The following is a 26,628-nucleotide window of genomic DNA, read 5'->3' as shown; positions in this document are numbered from 1 at the left end:
GGTCAGATGTGTTCACTGAAGGGATCTGCGTTTTCGCTTAAGAGGATCACGTATTTGTCCTCTATTCATCAGGTAGAATTAGGAAAGTCAAAGTAAAAAATTTTTCTGATTGAGCAGAATTGAAAGGCAGAATTGGGAGTTGTGCAGGACCATTGCCTTAGGATTTATCTGAGAGTTAGTTTTTAGTTTCACTTTCATCTTTCTTTGTACACTCCTGCAAAATATAAACCAGCAAACCCCCTAGTGTTATTCCCCTCTGTCACAGGAAAATTTGAAGTGCTGGGGTAAAACATTGTCAGAATATGGCTTTGAGCCAGACCTCACCGTGCTTATGCTGAAGCAGTCTATTCCAAGACTGCACAAACTGTTCTTGACTGTTTTATTAGTATCGATCAGCTTTGCTTTCACCCCATGACTCCAGCCCGCCTGGGTGCTGTGGTTGAGATCATCAAACTGAGCTTCAGTTGGAGGATGACTCAGAAACCTGTGCATGTATTTGCATGTATTAGAGCTGAGAGTCCAGGCAGGGGCGGGTCTGCAAGGAATTGAAACCAACTTGCGAGAACTCAAAGGTTTGAGTCTTTCCCTAGCCTTAGTGGCAATACTCCTTTCTGACAAGGCAAGGTACTCCTGAAGCAATGTCTGGGGTTAGAGGATGGAGGGAAGGCAGCAGGTATGGGACGGCTGCTGGCTCCACTACCCCGTTTTCCTCTCAGGGTTACCTTTGGGATGGCAACAATAAAAGAGAAGAGGCTGAAAACCCCCAGAAGCTGACAACATCTGAAGAGGAGCAAAGCGGCCAAGCGTTGGTCTACCAACAACAGCAGGAGCAGTAGTAAGTAACAAGGAGCCTGACTGAGATGGTATTAATGTGTATCGGGTGCCTGTTCTCTACCATATTCAAGGTGTGCACCTTCAAAGGTGGAAATACTTTATAGAGAGCCTGTGAATGGGACCGGGCACACAAGCAGCATGTCCTCATCCTCTCAGAGCCACCTGCGATCAGCCTGAAGCCTGCCTACGAACAACACTTCCTACATGGGACCCACGTTGTTCTGGCAGGCTTCCTGGTAGCGTGGCTTACAGCTCGTGCGATAGCAGTGGCTGGTTCTGTACGTTTGATGTTGGCGTACATGGTGTCTCTTTCTTGTTTTCAAAGTGGAATTTCAAATCTGGTTCTACCTCCCTGTTTTCTGTCTCCTAATACTTCATCCTGGAAAGTCTAAAAATACTTCCTTTGGCTTAAGAGATGGATGCAGGCTGTGTTCCAGCACTGATCTGAATGCAATCCAGGACACAAAACGGCTTCCAACAACTTCATGCTGACAGAAGTAAAGCCAAAGCTTCAGCCCTCAGTTTCATTTTAGGCTTTATTGGGATCCATCCTCAGTCCCTCTCTGGTTTTCCAGTGACAATTCTTAGATAGCTTGTATAAGCTCTAGCTTGCAGATATAATACAGAACAGAAACTGACAGCAGTGTGTGTGTATTTTGTGCACATGTGCTTTATACATATATACTTAGCTAACCAAAGCTAATTGTTTACAGTCTTTTTCCCCAAATGTGCTTTTTCTGAGCTGTTAGTAACAGTGCATATAATGCTGTTATTATTATGTGCTGAGTTTGCTTAGCTTGCTTTTTGTTCCTGTCTTTCAAAGTGCAGCTGACAGAAACCGAAGGCAGTTTCAGTTTCCTTTCCCTTCTTTCTGGATGAAGAAAGTGGAGCCACGCTGTGAAAGCGGTGGCAGGCCACTGATCTCAAGCAGCAATCAGCAGCTTTCCATTGTAACCCATGAATGCTTGCCTACTAGGGACTATTAAGAGCTGGGTAGCTTTGAAATCCGTCAGCGCTTTAATGACCGACTTTCAAGAGAGCAAACAACCATTCCTGAATTACAGTCTATGTTTACTTTCTGCCACTTCCAAGCAGAAAAGACCCTCTGTCTTGCCTGCCCTCACACTGGCATATATCCACAGCAGAGTGAGAGCAGCCCTAGTTAGCTTACATAGTTGTGCTATGTGCATTTTTTTCATAGAACCATGAAATGGTCTGGGTTGGAAAGGACCTTAAAGATCATCTCGTTCCAACCCCCCTGCCACGGGCAGGGACACCTTCCACTAGACCAGGTTGCTCAAAGCCCCATCCAACCTGGCCGCTCAAAGCCCCATCCAACCTGGCCTTGAACACTGCCAGGGATGGGGCAGCCACAACTTCTCTGGCCAACCTGTGCCAGTGCCTCACCACCCTCACAGTGAAGAACTTCTTCCTTGCAACTAATCTAAATCTACCTTCTTTCAGTTTAAAGCCATTACCCCTTGTCCTATCACTACATGCCCTTGTAAAAAGTCCCTCTCCAGCTTTCTCGTAGGCCCCCTTTAGGTACTGGAAGGCTGCTATAAGGTTTCCCCAGAGCCTTCTCTTCTCCAGGCTGAACAGCCCCAACTCTCTCAGCCTGTCTTCATAGGAGAGGTGTTCCAGCCCTCTGGTTATCCTTGTGGCCCTCCTCTGGACCTGCTCCAACGGGTCCGTGTCCTTCTTATGTTGGGGGCTCCAGAGCTGAACGCAGTACTCCAGGTGGGGTCTCACAAGAGTAGAGTAGAGGGGGAGAATCACCTCCCTCAACCTGCTGGTCATGATTCTTTTGATGCAGCCCAGAATGCGATTGGCTTTCTGGGCCTTGAGCAAACATTGCTGGCTCACACTCAGTTTTTCATCCACTAATACCCCCAAGTCCTTCTTCACAGGGCTGCTCTCAGTCCACTCTTTGCCAGCCTGTATTTGTGCTTGGGATTGCCCTGACGCACATGCAGGACATTGCACTTGGCTTTGTTGAACTTCATGAGGTTCGCACAGGCCCACCCGTCAAGCCTGTCAGGGTCCCTCTGGATGGCATCCCTTCCCTCCAGCATGTCGACCCCACCACACAGCTTGATGTCATCGGCAAACTTGCTGAGGGTGCCCTCAATCCCACTGTCCATGTCGCCAACAAAGGTGTTAAGCAGCACCGGTCCCAATACCAACCCCTGAGGAATGCCAGTCATCACTGGTCTCCACTTGGACATCGAGCCGTTGACCGCAACTCTTTGAGTGCGGCCATCCAGCCAATTCCTTATCCACCAAGTGGTCCATCCATCAAATCCATGTCTCTCCAGTTTAGAGACAAGGACGTCGTGCGGGACAGTGTCAAATGTTTTGCACAAGTCCAGGTAGATGGCATCAGTTGCTGTTCCCTTATCCAGCAACGCTGTATCCCCATTGCAGAAGGCCACCAAACTTGTTAGGCACGATTTGCCCTTGATGAAGCCATGTTGGCCGTCACCAATCACCTTCTTATTTTCCATGTGCCTTAACGTAGTTTCCAGAAGGATCCACTCCGTGATCTTGCTGGGCACAGGGTGAGACTGGCCTGTAGTTCCCTGGGTCTTCCTTTTTTCCCTTTTTAAAAATGGATGGTTTTGTTGTTTGGGGTTTTTTGGGGGGGGAAGAATGGATAGTGAAAGTTTTCTCATTGGTATAACTGACTTTTCCCAGATTTGGTCTGGGATACAAACTCCCTGGTATAGGTTAGGTAAATACTTCGTCAGTTGGTTAGCCTGAGCTCCCCACAGAATTTAAGGCTAGAGCAAATATATTCACACAGATTCTGACCGGAAGATGGGATCACCGCTAAAACTAAGTAAGCTTTTGGGGAAGAATAATTTAAAGCCCTGTTCCCTTTTTCATCTTCATATGATGCTTACAGAGAGAAAGGTGTTGTGCATCTACTGCAAGGAACGCTTAATATTTTTTGCAATGTGATACGAAAGATTCTCTTTGCGTCTTCATAAAGCTGTAACAAAGAATTAATTCCTAAACCTGAGTGTACAAATTAAAGTCTGCATTAGTATGTAGTTAATGAGGAGGAGGGATGAGGGAAGGGCAGGTTCAAACAGAAACCATGTAATATGAGTGGGAAACAACTACTCCATAAAAGAAGTGAACAGAACTGGGGTTTGCTCCCTTCTCTCGAGGAGGGGGATGGTAGCAGTCAGTTTGAATGGGATGAAGCTGCTTAAACTGTGATTTCCTTAACTAACCCAGAAGAAAGTGGTAGATAGTATCTGAAATACTGAAGCAGACAAGGGAAGATCTTTATTCTTAAAACAAAAATTATTTCATTCAGTGTTATTGTCTTTGTTCTGTTATTTCAAGTTATATTTCAAGAAAGATCTCAGATTAGCATTTTAGCAGTGATAAAGCTGACTCAGCCTTTTAGCCATCAGTCATTTTGAAGGTGATCTTTAAAATTCAAATACTGGCACACCCTCAGAATAGTCCAGGTTTCCAGGCTCTGGGATAACCAAGGGTTGAACAGAGCGATTGGAGAGCTGAAGTCATAGGGTGTCAGTAGACGAAAAAATGCAGACTAGCATTAACCTAGAAGGCTTTCTAGAATATACATTGCAGAGGGAACATGAGGGGCCCAAGGAGGATACCTCTGTGCCAAGGAGTGGCTCTATTCCAACTTGTGTGCTGCTTGCTATTTTTTGGAAACAGCCAAGATATGGTTTTGCTGCCAGCAAAGCAGGAGTTGGAGTCTCTTTTGAAGCCTCTGTGTGAGTTGTTTCCATGCAAACTCTCAGTCTCAGGCTGTGTTTCAGAGCAATTGGGAGTAGGAAAACACCTTCGCAACATCTTAGGGTGGGATCAGGTGACCTTTCCTATAGACTGGACACATGAAATATGTGTGGGACACGGCATGTTGTAGTCTCACCCACTAGTCGATATTCAAACTTGACTATTAAAAAGTACAAGGTGGGCAGCTGGTATTAGAGAGTAATTTTTCTCTTGCTTTGGAAAAGCCCTTATATGATATGTTGAGGCTGAGAAGTGATAATAAAATGGTTCTAATTAGGTTAAGAAAAATACTTCTTCAAATGCAAAATTGAAATCAAACTTTGCACATCCCCCTCCAGTTATATATAGGATATGGTTTCAGGCCATGGAGAGACAATCACCGGGATGACAAGTGCTTGAAACCGCTTATAATAATAAGCTTGCATTTAAGTTACTTCACTTTGTCTGCTAAGTGCCATGAAATTAAGTTGTAGAAAGTGAATTCCCAAATTGCCCCTGTTCATGTATATTCAGAAACAAAAGTCTGTGTAGAAGAAAAGGTAGAGGAAAATGAGGAAATTAGAGACTGAACTGTAGCTAGTGCCCAAAAAAGAAAATGCTGCCCCCATTCAGCAGTCTGTCCTTGACGCATTTAAAGCTGGCAGGAATAATATTGGTTCTGGTAAAATCCATTAAAAAGATCAAATTCAAATAATAAAATCTGAAGAGACGTTCTTGCACAGTTGGTAACAGTCCCTCATCATTTTGTGTGAAAGGAGAGCAGAGTTACTAGAATGCTTGACTCGCAAAATTGTGGTCTTTGACTGCCGGAGCCAAATCTATCAGGGCTTTCTTTCCTTCCTTTTCCAATCTTCATCCTGAATTAAAAATATATATATGTATATCTCTATAGTGTTATAAGACCTCTCAATCTTTTGCTGATAGAGTATACTTAGCAGTTCTTCTGAAAATTTTATTTTCTTTCACGATCTGAAATTTCTTTTTAAAAACATCAAATTAGTCTTCGAAACTGGAGGCAGATGCTTAGCAAAATGCTTGTTTTGCCCACTGCCCTGCCACTGGTGGGAGTGCTAGAAGGGTAATGTGAATTATGGACAATCTGTTTAGAGTTGAGCTCTGCATTTGCTGCACAGAAGAAATCTCCCAACTCTCTATCCTTCAGGCTGATATACTAATCTTTACAGCCCAGTGGGGTGATTCAGAGATGCCCAGCTTCGCTGCGGTCAGCAGCCAGTCTTGTCTCCAGCCAAGTGTTTGGTGGCAGGGTCTATGTAAGAGGATAACTATGCAGGAAGATTTCTGTTAGTCTGGATTATGGGGGTTGCTGTGTTCCTCATAATTCTTGGAAGGGGGGGAGAAAATCCTTCTAACTCCTGTATTAGAAGGCTTTCTCAGAAGAGATTGATTTTCACAAGCCCCGACATGTTCCCTTGATGCATAGCTTGATGAGGAGCTGTGGTGAGATGATGAATAAGAAACATATGGGAGGATGCTGTGTTTGGGCAGGGGCAAAAAAGGCCAACAAATACTGTGGTGCAGAGGCAGAGGAGGAGGAAATACATCGTTGAAAAGAAAGTGGGAGAAGCAGTCTAAGTCTTAATCTTCATGTGATACAGCGTCTCACCTGCTCAGCTCTCCAGGCAGTGTAGTCTACCCACGGGTGTATGCCGACTAAGGGCACGTTAGTGTTTTCAGGGAAGAGAGAAAGCTGTGCTGCGAGCCCAGTTTGGGCTGAGAGCTACCTCTTGGCTCCCTGATTTGATCCATCACTGTGACAATTTCCTTGGAGCTTTAGAAGGTGGTTGAGACCATCCAGAACGGGGAGCTGGCTGAAGTACCTGCTGTTCTTTCTGCTGTGCTGTCGCATGCTGAGCCCAAACCGAGCTGCTGAATCCGAGCCCCATCTTCACTCTTGGAAATTCAGCTCCGAGTTTCCGTTTTACTCTTTGGACCAAATTTTAATTTCAGGAATTTCTGTACAAGCTTGCGGGTACCAGAGAACTGAGATTTGGATGCCAACAGCAGAACCGCAGGTCTGTTGCTTTCCTGCTTGTTTCTGACTCATACCTTCTCCTGGGCCTCTCTCTGCTGCTGTTTTCCTTCTCACTCTTTCCCCATGCAAGTTGGCTTCTGCAGGATTTAACTCTTTGTTTTATCCCGAGGCCTCACTATGGCAAAAATGTTGGCCATTTTAATGAAGGTTTTAGCTAACCAGAGGGACAAGATACAGAAGTGAGTTACCCTGGCTTAATAAGCTTCCAGATATCAGCTGAACTGTGGTAATTAAGTGTGCTCCTAGCCTGTGGCAAACACAGGACAAAATCCACGAACACAGACTTTTGATGATAAACATTTTCTGCTAATGCAGTTCATTTTCTGCCTCTTGTGTAAAGAGCACACGTGCAGCTAGGATGAATCAGACAGTGTATAATGCTAAGCCCCAGTAATTCACTTTTGTCTCTGAGCTGCAAACTGGTAAGATGCTGCTGCTGATAAAGATTGAAAGCCAGAGCCCCAAGCCTGCACGCAAGGTTTGTACACCCGCCCAGAGCTCTGCTTATGGCAACCGCCAGGGCACAGAGCATATTGCTCGACTGAGGTCTAGAACTGCGGCTGTCAGTTATCATTAGCATCTGGCCGTGCGTGCGTTGTGAAATAGGGATACCTACAGGACAGTTGTCTGCTCGCTGGGATTTGGCATCTTGTAGCCCTCTGATTTGGCAGCTTCCGTGGTGCTTAGCAGCATATGGCTGCTCCATCAGGCATGGGAGCCTTGGTGGAAACAATACCTTGTGGTGGCGTGGACTTGCCTGCTCTTAAAACAATACTTGATAACTGAATGCAAAGTTCAGCTTAGCGTATCTTTGAAGGAGATTCGACAATTGTCTTTGGCAGTTTGGTCCCTTTTCTCTTTTAAATTCAGTCTTAACATATTATTTAATGCAGTATTTCACCTACATCTTCCCTTGAGTCCTTCCTCCAGACTGAAGCTGCCCAGGTCTTTTTCCCAAGCTCTAGTCATTTGTGTTGCTCTCCAACTATACTCTCCTTGGTTTCTGTCTCTTACACAGAGCACACTGCCCAGCAGAGCGAAATATTTAGCTTTCAGCTTTGTGGCATTCATGTACCAATGCACCCGCAGTATAAAACACAGTGGAACTGGAAATAGTTTATAACAGCCATTACTTTTGTAACTCTTTAAACTATTTCACACTTCATTTGGAAAGCTCCCCAGTGGTAGATGGCTGGAGCAGGCTTGAGGAAAAACTGAAGGGCACAGCTCTGCAAAAAGCATTATTGGTGAAGAGCAGTTTGCATGTGTTTTTTCAGTTTTAGAAATAAACTATTTTATACAAACCTGAAAGAAAGTAGAACAAAAGTTTCTATGGACTATAGCCTGAAAGCATTGAAAAGGTGTCCTTGAGTGCTGCTAGTTAGATGAGTAGTTACACACAGGATTCAGAATTTAAGGTTGCAGACATGGTGTTCTCTGTGTTGCTGATCACTCAAACTGTAAGCTATCTTTGCAGATTTTCTACGACTGTATGGCATGTTTCTCCTGACTGAAATGTTTCTATATCTGTCTCTTTATAGATATTGTTATATAGGTATTTATCTTCCCACTACTGTGGTATTTGATGTCTGTTTGAAAAATCATAGGAGGTTGCTTTTTGGCTTTATTTCAATATAGATACATTCTCTTATTGGGTTATAACTTTCTTAATCTCGTTAATATCTGTTCAGTCTGTGTAATTAGTCAATACATTCCCATTTTTTGTGGAGAAATTACATCAAAAAAAGTCTCATCAAGATTAGTATGACCTATAAAGGTAGAAGACAATTTATTTCTCTTTTTTGAAGAGCTGTAACTTAGGTAAGACATTCTCCCTCCCTCCTCCAGGGACTTCTGTATTTTTATTTATAAAACAACCCTACCTCAAAGATAGGCTTAAGTCGTATAACAATAAGAATCATTATTAGGGAACCTGTAAAGTTAAATTCTTTATCATCTTTTCTGGTTGTGGATTTTGAAGCACTTTGTATATTGGTATAAAGTACAAAAAGTCTGCACACCACTGATAGCTTCAAATCTTCACATTTCCTTAATTGCTACCCAGGTAAGTAGGATAATTTGCTCCAGACTTATGGCTACTGTGGCAACTCAGAAACTGACTGGAATATTAAATTGACAGGCTGTAGCGCGTTTTATAGGCTTTACTGGATCAGAGGTTTTGTCTGAACAAAGAAATGACATGCAATATCCTGCAAACTGGCTAAAAACACAAGATGAAAACTGGTGGTGGGTTTTTGCATTAACTTTCCTTCAGAAAAAATCTCAAGAAAATAAGGGACGCTGGGTGCAGATTTTAGTTTTAGCATTAGAACTGGTAGGGCAGATGGAGTGTCTCAGGCAACAGCTCATCTGGCTCCTCTCCTGCTGTAGGCTTGAAAAGCGAGGACCAGCTCATGCCCTGACTTTCTCCTACCCCACAAGAAGTTTACCATGAGCTCGCTCTTCCTTCTCCCTGATCCCAATACCCAAAGCTACACTCTTACATATCTACCTTTCCAGAGACCCAGGTGAACACTATAAAATTAGATAAACTCACTAATGCACTTTTTTTTTTTTTGTTAACTTGGACTAAAACAAAGCATGTAGTATAAGCACTAAGTAAAAGACAACCAAAAGTTGTTCTCCCTTTCCCTCCCCCACTGGAAACTTGACATCCTCATTTTATTTTAACTTTGCCTTTATTTCAATAACATGGAAAGCAAATTGGCCTTTAAGTAAGCACTCTTTTAACCGCAATGACTCTTAAACTGCTCTTTGGAAAGCAGAGCAGAGCTTTCCCTGGTGGTAAGTGTGGTGTCACCTCTACCTCTTTTGTAAACTGATTGATTTTTGCTGTATTTCATGTGCTGTCCTTCCGAGCTCCTGGATAACGACCACGGTCAGATGTCAGAAGAGTGGCCCTCAGCTGGCCTCCTGGACTTGGAGCTTTCCAGCCAAAAAGCAGAAACAGATAAAGGAAATGATTCATGGCATAAAGGCTGGATTTGATATTGTGGTTTCTTATCCATGTGCAGACACGCAGAGGTCCATGCTTTCTTTTAAAATTGATTCCTAATTTAAAAAAAACAACCAACGAAGCAACCACTGTTTGAAGTCATCAAAGTACATCTGATGATATAAAAACTCTTCTGCCCTCTAGTGCTGTGAAGCAGTGAGATGTCTGAGATGCACTGATGGGTTTTTTGCGGGGGCGAAATATGTAGCCTTGCAATTCACAATTCCAGCCACTTTTTTCACTGACAAAGGGAGGGAAGTGTAAAAGGTACTTAATAATTTTTTGTGTATGGACTTGCGAGAAATATGATCTTAATATCTGAAACAGCCAAGAAAAACTACTAAAAAAATTTCTTGGAACTGATAAACTGTATAGCAGCTTGTCAAAGGCAGCTTGGGAAAAATTGTAAATGCTACTACTCAGTCAAATAAAGAAAAATCTGAAAAACCATCACTGATGGGGAAAGTTGTGCCATAAGCAAGGCGGGCTGTCAAAACTTCTTTTAAGTTGTGCTGCGAATGCAAGAGGGGCATTGCTGCTCTCTTAGCTCCTGCCTTTGAGGGTCTGGGATTCGGTGGAGAGGTGAAGGACAGGCTCATGGGCACCAGAGTAAGCTGGCAGGAAGGGAAAGGATCATATTAAATGGCTAAAGCTCACAGCTCTATCTTTACTAGTTTAATCTCATAAATTAATCCACATCCTCCTAGAATAAGTCTTCAAAGAGAAAGAGGTAATTGGATATAAATACTTTCCTTCTCAAACCTTGAATTACAGTGGTATGGTAGCAGGCAGCTTTTTGCACTTTGATCTCTTCGCATGATTTTCATTCCCCTTTTTAGCCTTAGTCTCGGGCCTCATTCTCTCATTACTTTTTCACAGCCAGCTGTGCTCTCTCTGCTTCCTAGCTTGTCCTCTAGCCACCCCCGGTGGCCCTTTCTTCTTTTAAGAGGCCCAGCCTTCGCCCCTCATTATTCTTTGTTTTCTGCTCTTCTCCTTGGGCCTTCCCCGCCATGAAGTCAGATGAAATATTTGCACCCACATGTGCCGATAAAACCCTGCCGAGTGCCACAGAGAGATGTGAGCCTGCTCTGATACCTGGAGCCAGCTGTCACTTACTGCATTTCTGGTAAACCTGCACCCCCGTGGCTCGGCTTCTGCTGAGCGGGAGCAGTGTAAACTCGTACCCACACAATACACCGTGTAGATAAACCCCTGTGTTTTCTTCAAGTGGAACTGACATGTTTTCATCACTCTTTTGATCACCTCGAGTCTCTAATACACTCTGAACACTGTCCCGCTTCTTTGCTGTCATGTTAGATTGATAGCTCCTTGAGACAGCAACTGCATTTTGAATTAAGTCTAGAAAAACAGGGCCTTTGTCCTGATTCAGGGAGTCGCACCTTAGGCATGACAGCAAGATAAATATGCCCAAGGAATTCCTGGTGCCTGACACACACAAGGCTGACAAGGAAACTGAGGCTCGGGCTGAGAGCAAGGCACCAGGGTGCATCACAAACAGTATGATTTTGCACAGTCCTTGGACAACTCTTGGGCAAACTGCCTAAATCCACGAGGTTCTTGGTGCCCTCGAGGTGTGGGGTGGGACTGCCAGCACCAGTGCTCTTCCCAGGAGACGACGGTCTTCCTCTGTGCTTGAGCAAGTACTTGTGGAAGTAGTTGTCTACCACATGGAACATTTTGTTCCAAGGAAGTGATTTGATTTGAAATGGCTGAGATTGGAGGTCAGCGGTCTAGAGTGAGACTTGAATAAGAAAGTGAAGGCTGTGCTAGAAGTTTCTGAAAATATTATCCTTGGTATTTGCAGCCAACTCCAAATATAGCAAGTATTTCTAGAGAATTTACCAAAAATTCCCGAAGAGCTGAATCAAAATAATTACCAGTTTTGATATGAAGTGATTTGGTACAACAGCAGAAAACTGACGTTGCTGATGAAGGAACCCCCTTCTAGTCCTGGTTTTCTGTAGACAGAAAAAATAAGAGAGTGTTTTCTTTCATTTTAGTGTTGGCCCATATGTCTTGATAACTCCAAAGGAAACCAGAAGAAACCGGTTGCAGCAAAGTAAGTTGACTTGTCTAATATGGTAATACACTACTTCTACTTGAATAAGTTTAGGGTTTTGTGCACTTTATTGCCCTTGCAACTTTTATCCTCACTTTTACAGTGCTTTTATATGTGCAGCTGTGACAGTAAAGTCAGTGCTATGAGCATTCTCCATCGTCATGTAGGCTTTTCTTAAGATTAACTTCTCATCTGACTAAACTTCATGCAGAATAAGTCTTGTTCAGGAAAAGGTTTTTGGCAATTTCAGTGCTGGAGCTGTTCAAGCTGGCTCCTACGAGACTCAGCTCGAGTTAGTTCTATCGCACTTTTACAGCATTGAATTCAAATTGGAGAACCCGACTTTGAACGCTCTCTGGGTTAGGGGGAGGAAGAAGAAAAATGTAAGAAATATTTTTGAAAATACTCTCATGTGGAGACTAAAGCAACCAGAAACACTGCTGGTTCTTGAATCTCCGTTTAAGGATTTAGGTGGCTCTTCTAATAAAGCTGGGAAAGATCATTTTAGATGGAAAATATCTGTGGATATAAGTTCACTTTTGCTTGGCTTTGAGTCTTGCTGGTGAAAGTAGCTAAGCAGGAACACCCTGAACCTCTACCAGAAAGATTAGGCATGTGTTAAAAAGCTTTCATTGGCAAAGTTACAGCAAGAGTTGGTCGTGAAAGAAATCCTGTATGCAGAGGTGACCAAGCACAGCAGTCCTACATGCCTATCTGTTTATTTGTGCGAGATAAGAAAGCTGAAGGAGCGTCAGTCAGCACTCCTCATGGTTTTAGCCCTCAAGTAAACAGTGCAATTAAATCCTTTCTTCTCACACATTGTGAGTTTGGCTGAAATGCTTCACCTGGTGTGGAGTTGGGTTTCCCTTGGTTGCAAGAAAGAAAACGGACTCCTCGTGAACCAAACCATAATATTCTGGAAGGAGGAATAAAAGCAGATCTTCTTAGAGCTGACTCCAATGCTGACAGCAAAGGTGCTGCTGCTCTAATAAAGATCTGTTTTCACTTTGTGCCACCAGCATCCAAGGTCTGAAGCATGCCAAGTATTTCTGCCTTGGATGCTGGCAGAAACAGGGCCTCACTGAATCCAGTCTCTACCTAAATGCTTGTTTTAAAGGTGAAATTACAAGCCGGTGTCTCTCTAGGGCCTCTTTAGAGGCTTGCCCAGGAACTGGCTTTATCTTGTGTCGTGGTTTAACCCCAGCCAGCAACTAAACACCACGCAGCCGCTCACTCACTCCCCCCCACCCAGTGGGATGGGGGAGAAAATCAGGAAAAGAAGCAAAACCCGTGGGTTGAGATAAGAACGGTTTAATAGAACAGAAAAAGAAGAAACTAATAATGATAATGATAACACTAATAAAATGACAACAGCAATAATGAAAGGATTGGAATGTACAAATGATGTGCAGTGCAATTGCTCACCACCCGCCGACCGACACCCCGCCAGTCCCTGAGCGGCGAATCCCTGCCCCCACTTCCCCGTTCCTATACTAGATGGGACGTCACATGGTATGGAATACACCGTTGGCCAGTTTGGGTCAGGTGCCCTGGCTGTGTCCTGTGCCAACTTCTTGTGCCCCTCCAGCTTTCTCACTGGCTGGGCATGAGAAGCTGAAAAATCCTTGACATTAGTCTAAACACTACTGAGCAACAACTGAAAACATCAGTGTTATCAACATTCTTCGCATACTGAACTCAAAACATAGCACTGTACCAGCTACTAGGAAGACAGTTAACTCTATCCCAGCTGAAACCAGGACATCTTGTTAGAGGAGAGCTGGTGTTAGCATCTGATAGCCATTGCCTGCCATTAGAAAATATGGTTCATGTTGGTTTTAGCAAGAGTGAACTGAGTTCCTAGAGCAACTGAAGTACTGCTGTAAAACACAGCTCCTCTTTCCATAGGCTTTGTGGGCCTTGCTATTGAAAGGAATTGTTGGGGTTTTTCCTCTCTCAGTCGATTTGAGAGAGCAGTTTAATCAACCAGCCATCCTAGAGCACACGGCTGGTGCCCCTGGCTGTATCGACTAGACTTCCACCAACTACGCTGGGAACTTGCCAGCCATCCCACATGTGGACACCGGTGTTGAAGTGTCTTAATTTGAAGCTGAATCATCCATTCCTCCTGGTTTTATTTAGCGAGCATGTGGTTGGGAGGGAAAATTACTTATTCTTTATTTCCCTGCTGAGGTGTGTTACACCACAAGCATTTCCCTCCATGCAGCAATAACGTCTTAATCGTAACAACTTCTGCTTTACCTGCAGGAATAAATCCTGTGGCATTTACCTACAGGTTCCCAGGGGTTAAAAAGCAGTCTATTTGCAGTCCCTTAGCTGTTTTTTGTTTTGCTTTTGGGGTTGAGTCCTCGGGTTTGCTCACCACAGTCTGGAATTAGGCAAAATGTTTGCCTTGTTAGCTGATCATTGCAGTGACTGTGTAACCTCCTGGGGGCTGTCTGCACCCCTTGAGAACAAGTTTGTCTGTTCCTGGATGGGTCTTCAGGGTTACATACAATTAGAGATACTGCCTGCTTTTTAGTATTGCCTGTAACTTCCATATATTTGTTTCTTTTTGTACCTGCTCAGTTGCTAAGAAAGAGCTAGATGACCTGGAGCGGTGGAAGGAAGAGCACAGGCCAGGGCCAGTTAAGCTGGTTCCACAGAGACTGGGTAAGACACATAAATCAGCTATTATGAATTGCAAAATTTTATTTTCCAGGACATAGGACATTTTTCACTGTTTCTCACATGCTACTTATTGAAGAGAGTCAGTGTCAGTAAGGGCTAACATGAGCCTACTGTACGTGCTCTGTGCTTTTTGATGGTCACGGCGATGAAGATGTTTCTGAAACAAAACAGCATAGATTGTCACTCAAGAAATCTGCTGAGATCAGTGTAGAAAATCTGTACTAACTTCTGGATAAAACAGGTGGTTTATCCCTCCTGCTGGTGACATTATCTGTGGTTGACGTCTCCGAGGGGCTGCACACTTGGCATTAGCATGTAGACAGACAGCATGTGTCGGAGACCCTCCACTCACCTGTAAGAAAACTCTGTGTTAGGGCCAGTACATATGCTTTCTTGACTGCTGGCTCTTGAAGAGGCAAAAGTGATCCCTGCAGCTTCAGGCATTTGCAGGCTAAATGTGCATGAGGCTCCGTATTACCGATTTTATGAACGTAACATCAGAGACAGGTAAATGAAAAACAGGATAAAAAGCTACAGGAACTGAACTGAACTGATGTGTTTGATAAGATAACCAACTTTTTTTCTAGACAGGTGAGAGAAACCGTAGGAGATCTCTTCAATTGTAACTACTATAAAACATTTAATTTAGTGCTATTTGGGAGTCAGTTTAAAAAAAAAATTAAAAGACCAAAAGCAAAAAACCAACCCACCCCCAATCTTGTACAGAGAATAAAACTGCAGGTTGGGCTGAAGCAAGAGGAAGGTTATTAGAAGGGCTTTTCAACTACCAGTCTTGTAGTACATTTCTTTAATGTGTTTGGCACAAAAGGTAGGAGAGCCGATGAAACTTGCTGACAAGACAAAACTTGAAAGCATCATCCCTATAGAACATGATGAGGATACTGTGCAGCAAAAATGGGATGACCTTGAGGAACTGCACTAATAGAAATGGGACAAAATTCATTCCGACAAAGTGAATTATTATAATGATGCCTTTATTAGTTTTGTAAATCTAGAGCTGCCCTTCCTTCCCTTGGCTGTCCTAGGAGAATTCGGGGTGCACAGTGCAGGCTATTGTCTCCCTTGACCTGGGAACTATGTTCTTTTTTTGCCATGCTACACAAGATAAGTTTGGGGTGCTGTACTGTGTATAAAAATAGATACCAGGTGGGAGATGGAGGAATTTGAACCGACTCCAACCCAGATTTGGGTTTGTGGTCAAGGTGATACTGGTCTCACGTGTTTGTTTTGCCCTGCAGCCTGAGTCCCAGCTGTTTGCAGTGGTGAACCTACCTTTGCAAGTTGGTGTAATGCTCTGTATTCCCACCATCATATGCAGTCATGTAGCCAGACATGCTCTTTGTGAGTTCATACATACTAGCTGCTTCTTGCCTGTGAGCAGTTCCTAGAAGACATGCTTCTGTCCCAAGAGGACCACAAAGCTTTTTGCTGAAGAAAGGGAAATCTGAAAAACAGAAACTTGGTGTGTGGTGTCTATGCAGGATGTGTGTGGGCTGGCTGCGTGACTGGGGACGTGGTGGCAAACCCACAGTGACTGAGTGTGGGGAGTCTTAACTTCTTCTGGTCCCACTGCATTTTAAAACTTTCTTGGGAAAGAAGCAAATTAAGAGCTGGGGGGCAGCAAGAAAAAGCTGAAAGAAGTCAAGGATGTTATGTGAGCTCTTCAGTCACTCTCTAGCTGCCACTTAGAAAGACCCCTGGAGACTGAGACACATGCACTATGTTCAGTGCCTTTGAAATGAGGTAAGGTACAAAGATTATTAGATCTTATCATTCCCAAAGGAACAAATTTGGAACAGAAGAGAGCTCAAGGAAGGAGAAAAAAATATAAGTGGCATCTCTAATTTCACAACTGTAGGTACTCATTAAGGTAAAAAAGTTTCCTATGTTATTTTCTCAGAGTGATTTTAAGAGACTACACATCTAGTCCAAATCACCAGAGAATTCTTAAAGTTGAAGTTCTTAACACTCATGCTTTCCATAGGGAAATAAGTATTCTGGATTTCAACTGTAATATTTGACTGGCAAACTTTCAGGTACCACAGAGGGATGAGAGCAGTGAAGGATGCAAAGTTCCACCCTCCTCCATAAGCAATGAGTGGAGCAACAAATCATGCCTGATAAATGCAATGGCCTCTTTTTTGATCATATTATATAAAGCCAGTCATGACATACTCTGACTTCAGTGAAGCATTTGGCACATTACAGCCAAGCCAACTTGAGTGAATTAAACCTGGCTGAAAGGCTGTAGGCAGTGGCTAACAATGATCAGAAAAATACTTGTTTGTAGCCAATGTCCAGCAGTACATGCAGAAAAGTACAGTGAATGCAAGAGTGTTAAATGTTGCCCATAAAAGGCTAGAAAGAAAGAAAGATTAAGCATCTGAAAGGTTTCAAAACTTGTTTAATAGCAATTTTATTTCCTAGACCTGGGGAGGAGACACTCTACAATGCCAGCTGTATGCTTATTGCTACTGTGAGGTTGCTGCTTGTATACTGTACGGCCAGTCTTTCGTGAGAACTTAATCTGATGGAGTTATTTGTGCGCATAGAAATGTTGCCACACTTTGGGAATTGATCTCCAATTCACTGAACCTCACAAAAGCACCTGAAGATTAGTTACCTTCCATTGGTAAGCGGAGAAAGCTACTTCCAGTGAAGAGTGATCCCTCCTAAAAGATCTAGTACAGTTGTCTTGCATTTCAGGCACCTCAGGTAGCACAGATCGGTCCAGCTGCTTCTGTAGAATTAACAGTCACATAGTGGGGAACTTCTCAGAAAAACACTAGGTGAAAATACAGCCCTCATCCTCAGAATGGGGTGGGAGCTGCTGCTGGTTTTTGCAACAACTGAGGGAAAGAATTATTGGCTCTCCCAAAGCAAGAAAATACTTTGGAGAATAGTAAAGCAGAATAATAGAATCAAACCCTCTCCCTCCGTCCCTTAAGACCTATTACCACTTTCTTTGTGTGGTTGGTTTTTTTGTTCGTGGGTTATTTGTTCTGCTACCTGGATAGGAATATGAGGTCTGTGGGAAAAGGCTTTGATTTCCATTTCAGAAAGCAGATTCTTCCTCGAGGCCCAAGACATTACTTAGAAGATATTCAAATGATAGCATGCCATTAGAGCCGGCAGACTCCAAGCTCCTAAATTTGATAAAAGAGAAACTTTTTGGCAATAAAATTTCTGACTCTGTATGTGTGTGTGTGTGACAAACTGAGCGAAAGTGGGGAAAGCTGGATCTGAAAGTGAAGGCTCACCTGCAAAGTGTGACTGATTTTCTGAAAATGGAATAGTTCCTCAGTAAACTGATCATATACTGTAGGACATATTTGCGGGTAGAGTGGATGATACAGTGGATGCTCTGTAAATAACAAGCTAGTGCTTTTGACGGATGGATAAAATGATCAAAAAGGTCTCCTATCTGTTCTCTTTAATGTCAGACAGCTACAGTAATTATGAAAAATTTCCTGTATATGCATACATCCAATCTGTTATATTACTCTGTTCTGAAATGACTGGCATTTGAACTTAAAATGCTCATGCAAAATGCAATTTATATGGATTTGGTTTTTTTTTTAAGGTGGAAAGGAATCAGAGACTGAAGCAAGGCAAAAACAGCAAATGATGCTCATGCAATCTAAATACCAGCAAAAGGTCAGGAAGAATAAATTTTTTGTTTGTTTATTTTAAGAACTCAAAAAAAAGCTTTTCATGAAGTGTTTCATATGGCTATAAAATGAACTCACAGTTGCTTGACAAAAGAAATTCATGAAACCTGAAGGAAGCAGCAGAAAACTAGAAACAAATGTTCTGCACCAAAGGAAATGGGAAATCTGGCTATAAATATGTAGCAACCCATATCACAGATCATACCTAAAATGATAACCAGTACAGGTGTAAAGCCACTTTGATGCCTCGCTGTATCTTCCAGCATGCTGCCTACACTTCGACTAATTGATCAATGTACCACCCCATCCAGTGCTTACGTAGAAATGTTGTTCCTATTATAAAGGGTATAAATGCTTGTAAGTTATCAAACTGCTGTGTGATTCCTTGCATAGATGCCCATTTATCAGTCCTAGATTTCTCAGTCTTTGTAAAGCCAATATTGGAGTAGCTGGTGCGTAGCCTGCTTTATTCAGTGCTTCATTTTAAGAAAAAATTCTGGAAACTTTCCTTAAACACACTTTAGGTTTGAAAGATGTGCAGTACAGGAGTCAAGTCAAGTTACCTTATGTGTTCTTTATACACATACATATGTAAAATAATTTTCTATGTTTATGTCATACAGCACAAGAGAGAAGAATATGTAAAAGCAAAGAAGGCAGCTGAAGAAGCTGAAATCCTGAAAAAGAAAGCAATTCAGAGAGAAAAGGTAAACATCGTTACTGCAGATCTGGAGCCATATAACAAAGTTCATGTCTTGATGCTTGATTTTGCTGAACTACATGGAACGGCTAATTAAATTAAATGGTAGCCCCAGATTGCATCAAGGAGTGAGGAAATCCAGTTCTCCTTCTTTTTGTAGCTGACTGAAGGATGCCTGACCTGGTGTTCTTTGGGGCTTGAGCATTCCTTTGGCTCTTCAGAAACTCCAGCCTTTCAGCTGCATCCATTCTGAAGAGTTAGCAGAAAGGGAGAACACTAGGGTCGGGATTAATGTTGTGTGTACAGGTTATATGGTTCACTTTGGCATGAGCTTTCTCTGTAAGATTGGATTGTGGCAGATGGCACAAAGACCTTATAGAAATCCATAATTGCCTGCTGTACACATGGGAAGAATACAAGAAAATCCCACCTGTCATGGTGGAAAAGGCATCCAAATCATGAAAAGGTCAGTGTGGTCTCTGCATTGTGCTGAGTGCACCCTGAAATTCAGATGCCCCTCCGGGGGGGGCACACCCAGATGCATTGCTAATATGTAAGATCACTTTTTCTTCTAGTATTGGCCATATATTGACACCAATGATACCTCACTTGCAAATCTTCATTTTTATTTTGCATTTGTTTGTTTTTTCTAGTAATTCTCACAAAGCATCTTCTCGTCCTGCGTGCTGCATAAACCTTTGAAAAAGTTCATTCATGTCTCCTTGGTGGAAACCAAGCAGCACTCGGCTGAGAATGTAATGTGGAATTTAAATGAAAAAAAGAAAAGAGGGGGAGCACGATGCTGATGTGTACAGTAGTAATGAGAGAAAGGGAGATTTTAGGTTTGCAAGTTTTGTCTCCACAACAGTAAAAATGATCTTCTGTGCAGAAGCTGAATGTTGAGAGTTAATTAAAAAATCATCGCTACTGGATGGCATACAAGGGCACGCATAAACAAAATTAGTCTTAATTGCCTCTAGGTAAGGGTTAGTCTGTTCCCAGTCTTTCAGCGGTTAGCATTGCTCTTTGGGGATAAGCCCCTACACAATAGCTCACAGGGGCAATAAATATTATCATGTGAAAATGTCATTAACAGTTACCAGCTCATGTTTAGCTCCAGAAGCAGTGATGATAGCAATGGTAGAAAGGGGATTAATTATACTTTATTCACCTATTAAATATATGTTGTTTGTCCGTGGGCATTCGACAAGAAAAATGTTGCAAGTCTGCTATAATTTATAGTTATACCTAGAAAATGTATTGATGTATCAGTTTTGTTTTCATGCTCTTTAATTTCCTTACCTTCACTCCCACAGATTACAAAATCTTTATAGATGTTGTAGATAGTAAAACTGTAACTATCAGTTTCTTCTAAAGGAGAATGCAACATCATGGCGAACATCTTTGCCAAACAGACTGTTTAATTTGAATAAATAAACATATACCCACAAAGCAAACAAACAAAACAGAGGAGCATGAAAGGGAACTCTTAATTTGAATATGTTTATTCGGGTTGTCTTCCACAATAGTGATTTAGCTAATGAACATTTCTGCTGGGAAGATGTTTTTATATTAAAAATTCAACTCTGTGTTTAAGAAAAGCATGCTGAAAAGCCACTAAAAGGTGTCGATTTGGCCGTCTCACCCTGCCTGCAGATGAAAGGCTCCCAAGAGCTGAGGATGACAGGAAAGGGATCCTAAAGAACTGGTACTGTATGACCAACATTGGGCCCTGGTTACCGCAGGAGAGGAACTTTTTTTTTTTTTAAATGATGGATTTGTAGACAGCTTCACCTACAGGGCATCAGCTGAGAGCATGTCTTCCTGAAAATTCACAAGCCGCCTCTTCTTACTTAAGGCCAGTCCTTCTTTTGCTCAATGTTTTTATTCATTCAATAAAAACCAAATTGTCTGAGAGTCTGAAAAGAGGTAATGGCTAGCCAGCTTTACCAGCAGGGGCCCTGAAACTTTCGCAGCTGGAGAGCTACTTTGCCAACAAACGTGACTGGTGAAGCCCTACGGACTAATGTGTGGTGGCTCGAACGGGTGCTGGTACTCAGCTCAGTTCTTGCTTGATTGTAAGGATGATGTACTGGAAGCCAGTGCTGCTTATGAACATAGGATCTGTTGATGCTATTGCTTTAATGCTGGTTTTGCAGAGAAAAGCGGTATCTGCTCTCTCGTCATCTTTGTGACCAAGAGAAATCTGGGTGTCTGCCAAAGCAGTACCCGAATGTGGAAGGTCGGCTTTACCATCTGTACGAGTCCGCCTGCCTGTCTCTGTGATTCTTTAATTAACCATGAGGTTAGGTGCTGGAATACCAACGCTCTTGGCATCTACCTTGTGTCTCTCTGGTTCCCAGAGAGAAGAAAGGTGGATCCTTTCCCCTCGTGGTGTTCCACAGGACCAGTTTGTGTGAACTGGTACACGAGTCTCCCTGTGCAGCAGTGAATGGGATTTGGGATCCCATGTGCTCCGTGTCAGGCAGCTTGTCTTGGGACTGCTTTGATTTGTTCATGGAATAACCCTGAGCTGCATGAGTTTGGATATTCTTCCAAGCTAGTGATCTCTGAGTGCTCACTGAAATAATTTTGGAGAGACTTTGTAACGACAGCAGGGGAGTCCCTATTTCTGTATTTGTCCCTAGTGCCGAGATGTGTGTGTGATCTGCAGAAAGTGTGGGAGTACATGGGAAGTAATGTTACTATTATTTGCTCATTAGTAGCGGGCATCTGCAGTTGCGTATCTTGTGTGCAGCCCTTCACATCACAGATTTTGACCAGACCGAACCATAACTTCCTTTGTATCTTTTGGGTGAAAGGACTGTCAAAGTTCCCAAGAAAATAAACAAGTGGATGATATTTGACTTGGTTTTTTAAGCTTTCTGCATTGGTGCTGTACACAAAATAGCATAACTTCAGTGCACTGGATATTTCTGTTTGCTGTCATTCACTCTCTGTTCCTGTTACCCTGCCTTTAGCCTTTCCTTGGATATTCTAAATCTTTACTAAATATTAAAAAATTCAAAAGATTTGAAGTGAAAAGGCTCAGTCTGATTCTACTGCGTGCAACTTGCTTTTGCTCTTACATTACATAGTAACAGTCCTGCCATCTTTAGAAACCATCCTATTTAGAATAAGCTGTAATTTCATTTTATTCTTTATCAAATCATGTGCTCTTTAATTTGACTGTGTTAATCAGCATGAATAGCCTTTTTCGGGATTTTGTTAAAACCAGGCACTTTACAGACCTTCTGCTAATGCTTTTCAACATGTTTACCTTCAATATCACAGCTGTTCCACTCCTGGCTTTGTTTCTGAAAACCGTGCCAAATGTGGAGTGCTTTGGCAATGTCTATTGATAGATCGTCATTAGTTAGAGAATGTCCCAGTCCCGTTGCCTGTCATTTGTACGCGTCCTAAGCGGGGTCCCAGGGTAAACCTCCAGAGTAGAAGATTAGTCACAGCAGTTATAAGTAAATAATTTCAATATGCTGGATTTTTCTTCAGGCACCATTCTGGTGGTAGAATAGCTGTAGGATATTTCCTTCTTTTTTATCTAGTGGGAGATAGGGGTGATATTGAAAGACTGTATTTATCGAAGTTAGTATCACTGTGTTGTTCTAGCTAGGAGTCAGACCACAGCAGCTCTGGTGAGCTTAGGATTTGAACTTTCAGGAGCCTTGCAATATGTTGGTGGATCCCAAGTCAAATGCTTTTTCAGAGGTGAAGGCTTCAGCTTGCCATGTTGAGCAGTGGTGGAGAAAAGCCTGGGAGCTATTACTGGTGTCTTGAGGGTATCAACATCACCTTTGACAGTAATAGATGCCGTCAGATTTCCTTTCTTTCTCTTTCCTTTCTTTCCCTGTAAATTCTTAAGTTGCACAGATGGGTGGGAGTCTTTTGCCTAAAAAATCATCTGCTGCTGGGTGGAGGGTTTAAGAGCAAACAAGATATCCCTTGAACACTATCAAAATTTAGCTATACTGTGGGGTAATATTCCTTACTTTAGTTGGAATTTAACTAAATTAATTTAATTGCATCAGTGCTTCATACATTGTACCACTGTCTCAGCATGTCCAATGACTGAGCAATGGGACATCTTATGCAGAGGTTCATCTTCCTCCTTTTGTTTATTTTCCCATTGCCTTTTTCCAAATAACAACTTCTAAGTCATTTGCCTTCCAACAGTTCATATCGTTACACAACATAGTGGCTCTTTTCCTATCTGCAGACATCAGACAGAATTTTTTTTCTCAATCCAATACATACCGAGGAGGAATTTGCACTTGTTTTGCAAATCTCTTCCAGACAGTCATTCTTTATCCAATTAAAAAATACCCACCCTGAAATCACTGAAGGCAAAATAATTGAGTAACTGCCAGTAGAACTGTAATTTCTCTGAAATGCTATTGATTGCAGGACAGGAAGAAAATGATGGGGGTGGGGGTTACAGCCCTGTTCTTAACACCACTTTCCCCCTTACACACCCCCCCACACCTGCCCCGTTCTACTTGGCCTTGCAGAATACCTCCAGCCAGGTACAGTGTCCTCTCCCTGATTTGGGGCTCTGACCAAATGGGCCATTCCCACCTACAGCTCCCATCTCATCTCTGCAAGGTGTTGTCTGAAATTGCCAGGGCACTTCGTTTAGAGCGACTTCTGGTTGCTGTGTTACCAAACAATTAGTTTTTTTTCATTTTGAGGGTGGGCGATGAGCAGAGTGACACTCCGATGTTGCAGTTTTCTCAACATGCTAGTCGTTGTGAACCCTGGGGGGGGAGCTCTTGTTGGAGCATCCTCCCACCAACTGCAGCATGGGAGCTTGTGCTTAGAATATAGCGGGGCTGAAATCCTGGTTTGGCAGCCCTGATTTGTGCTTTTAATACACCGAACTGCCTTTTGTCTGCTCCTCCCACTGGACCTACCTACAGCCTGCATGTGGAAAAAAAAATTTGGCAGGCCTCTTTTTGACTGGAATTTAGCTTGAGCTACATATTGCTGTTGCAGCAAGTTCTCTAGTTTCTGCTTTATTTTAACATTTTATTCCACTTGAATTTGGGGGGGGTGGGGCAGCTTAGACGACCCTTCCATTGGAAATTATACGCAATTTTATATTAAAGGACTTAATCACTTGCGTGGTATCCAGATTTCCAGAGGAGTTTTGTGTGTCAGGGATTTGGTTGACTCTTGCACTGGGCATGATAACTGAGGCAGAATAACACGGGTTAAGTACAATTGTCTCCCACTTTCATCCATCTTAGCATGTATTCAACTGGCCAGTACCTAATGCTCCTGAAGGCCACAGGTCTATGTGCAGAGCTACATGTACAGGTATCACGGTGCTTTCAGCGCTGCAAGACTCTCATCTGCTTTGGTGTGGTGGTTCACGTCCTCTCCTTCTTACTAGGACCAACGTTGCACCAGTTACATCGAGAGATGGCCCCAAAAGTGCTGGCTCATGAGAACCTGGATGGCTCACGAGGCCGTTTGTGAGGATAGATGGGTCTGCCAAGAGCACAGTGCAGTTTTTTATTTCAGACTGGTGTCTTGACTAGGAGCTGTTTGGTCCTAAATTTTTAAATTTGAGAATGGGTCACTTCCGTACCCAACTGCTGCTATAGTTGTTTTAAAAAACAGAATATTGAAATAACTAAATTGAAATAATCAGTGTTTGTTTCTGGCTTACTGGAAATCTCAAGTACATTTTCCTGTTTTTAATGTTGTAGGCAGAGAGACTTGAAGTTAAAAAAAGGCAACAAGAAATGCAAAGAAGAGACATGTTCCTTGAAGATCAATATTAGTAAGTAAAATTTGAAACTTATTACCTAAAATTCCTAATCTGCTTGTCCTTCTGGTTTTGGTTTGGGTTTTTTGGTATTTTTATTTGTCTGCTTTTGTCTGGTTTGGGGCTTAGGAAGGGTTTGCCTTCTGTTGCTGTTTTTTCACTTTTTGACTTGAAACTTTTGACTTCAGGGCAAGAGGCAATGGGCACAAACTGAAACACTGGACGTTCATCCTGAATATCAGGAAACACTTTTTTACTGCGAGGGTGACTGAGCATGGGCACAGGTTGCCCAGGGAGGTTGTGGAGTCTCCATCCTTGGAGATATTCAGAAGTTCTGGGCAACTGGCTCTAGGTGGCCCTGCCTGAGCAGGGGGTTGGACAAGATGACAAGATGACTCCAGAGGTCCCTTCCAACCTCAACCACTCTGTGATTCTGTGAAATATTCCAAGCCTCCTCCACACCTTATTCTGTGAGAAATTTGGTTCAGTAGATTTCTCTTAGCTTCTCAAAACATACACTTTGAAATGAAAACTGTGAATTACAGAACGACTTTGTGTTTTCCTTCTGTAAGTGAATCAATGTGATCATTCAATCCAAGACTAATTATCGAAACAGGATCTAAATTACATCTCCACCCATTTATTTTAGTGACTAGTAAAGAAATATAACCCACACTGAAATAATGAGGACTTCCTATATTTAGCATAGTCCTACAGCTTAAATGCAGAGATCTGCTGTGAAGACCTGTTTCCCAAGAATACCTCCTTAACGTGAGATTTAGATATGGCTTAACTCCTGACATAATTAATTCCATTGGCAGTGAAGTTCCTGCCTGGCCAGTTCACTCTACCCTATTTATTTATTTTTAACTGATCCAAACCAATTCTATCACATAATTAACACACAATGCTGTTTAGTCACCTTTACCTTTTTTATCTTTGGCTCACAAAATTACTCACCTGTGTTCTTAGCATGATTGATTGCTCTTTCCTCCTCTGTGACCTCTAAAGGAGTCACTTTTGTCCCATGATAGTAGCTCCAGTTCCTTCATCATTTGCCCAGACTCTGTTCTCTAATGTATAGACATTTTAGTGCTTTCTCACTGATCTCAGCCTTTCTTGTCTTTTTCCTTCTATATCTTCCCATTTGGCTTCAGGTACAGCTTTTTCCTTAAATACATTGCCAACATTTGTCTCTAGATATTGGTATTTTGCCTGCTGTTTGTCATCTGTTTGTGCCGGTGTGGATTTCCCCCATACACCTTGATTCCTCAGGATTTCTGAAGACCCTGCACAGCTTTAGATCTCTGCCTGTTTCTGTCAGACTAGACACCTTCACACTCTTTGACCGTAGCTCAACAACAACCTCATCAGATCTTTTCAGCCCAGGGTCCTCAGTTATGGGACTTACTTGATTTTTCTTGAGGGGATTGTCAGGGTTCTTCCCATTTAATCTGATTTTTTGTCTGAAGGCTTATTCAGTTATATTTCTTCCTTTCCCTCACCTTCCCTGTCTGTACCTTTTTTTGCTTAGGGTGAAATTAATTCTGCTGATCGGCGCTTTTTTGCCATTAAAAGTAAGTTTTGTTCCATCAAAAGCAGGCCCAAACCCTCTGAAACACCTTCACGTGGGCAGTCGGTTGATGCCCAGGTGGTGCAGGAGCTCAGGCTGCCTGGGCACTGGGAAGGAGACTGGCTGGCAGCCGGTCTGTCCACTGGTTTAGGAAAGCCTTGTGAGCATTCAGCTGGTGTCATCTTAGGAAACCAGACTGGCTGATGCAACTGAAGGTAAGGATGGACTGTCGAGCTCCATTGCTTGAGGTTATGGTCAACTATCAGAAGATTATTTGTATGTACTATGTATTGAACGTGCACCAGGAGGACCCTGTAGATAATGCACCTGGAGGGAGTGAGCTGAAAACCTACCTGCAGTGAATGCAATTTTGGTTAAGCAAAAACCTCCCATGCTGTACAGAGTGATATTAGTGCCT

General features: G+C 42.7%; 1 protein-coding gene across 1 annotated transcript in view; it reads left to right on the top strand.

Annotated features, from left to right (window-relative positions):
- Positions 1-546: 546 nt before the first annotated feature.
- EPSTI1 (epithelial stromal interaction 1) overlaps positions 547-26,628 on the top strand; it is a 49,466-nt gene continuing 23,384 nt past the window's right edge. The window contains 6 exon segments of the mRNA XM_052786066.1: positions 547-835; positions 11,708-11,766; positions 14,356-14,439; positions 18,062-18,135; positions 18,773-18,856; positions 24,579-24,652. Of these exon segments, the coding sequence (XP_052642026.1) occupies positions 639-835; positions 11,708-11,766; positions 14,356-14,439; positions 18,062-18,135; positions 18,773-18,856; positions 24,579-24,652 (572 nt within the window). The 5' untranslated portion in view covers positions 547-638.

This window comes from Harpia harpyja, chromosome 4 (genome assembly GCF_026419915.1).
Source record: "Harpia harpyja isolate bHarHar1 chromosome 4, bHarHar1 primary haplotype, whole genome shotgun sequence".
NCBI classification, from domain to species: Eukaryota; Metazoa; Chordata; class Aves; order Accipitriformes; family Accipitridae; genus Harpia; species Harpia harpyja.
Note: the sequence above shows the minus strand (reverse complement) of the source record. Positions and strands in the feature narration are given on the sequence as shown.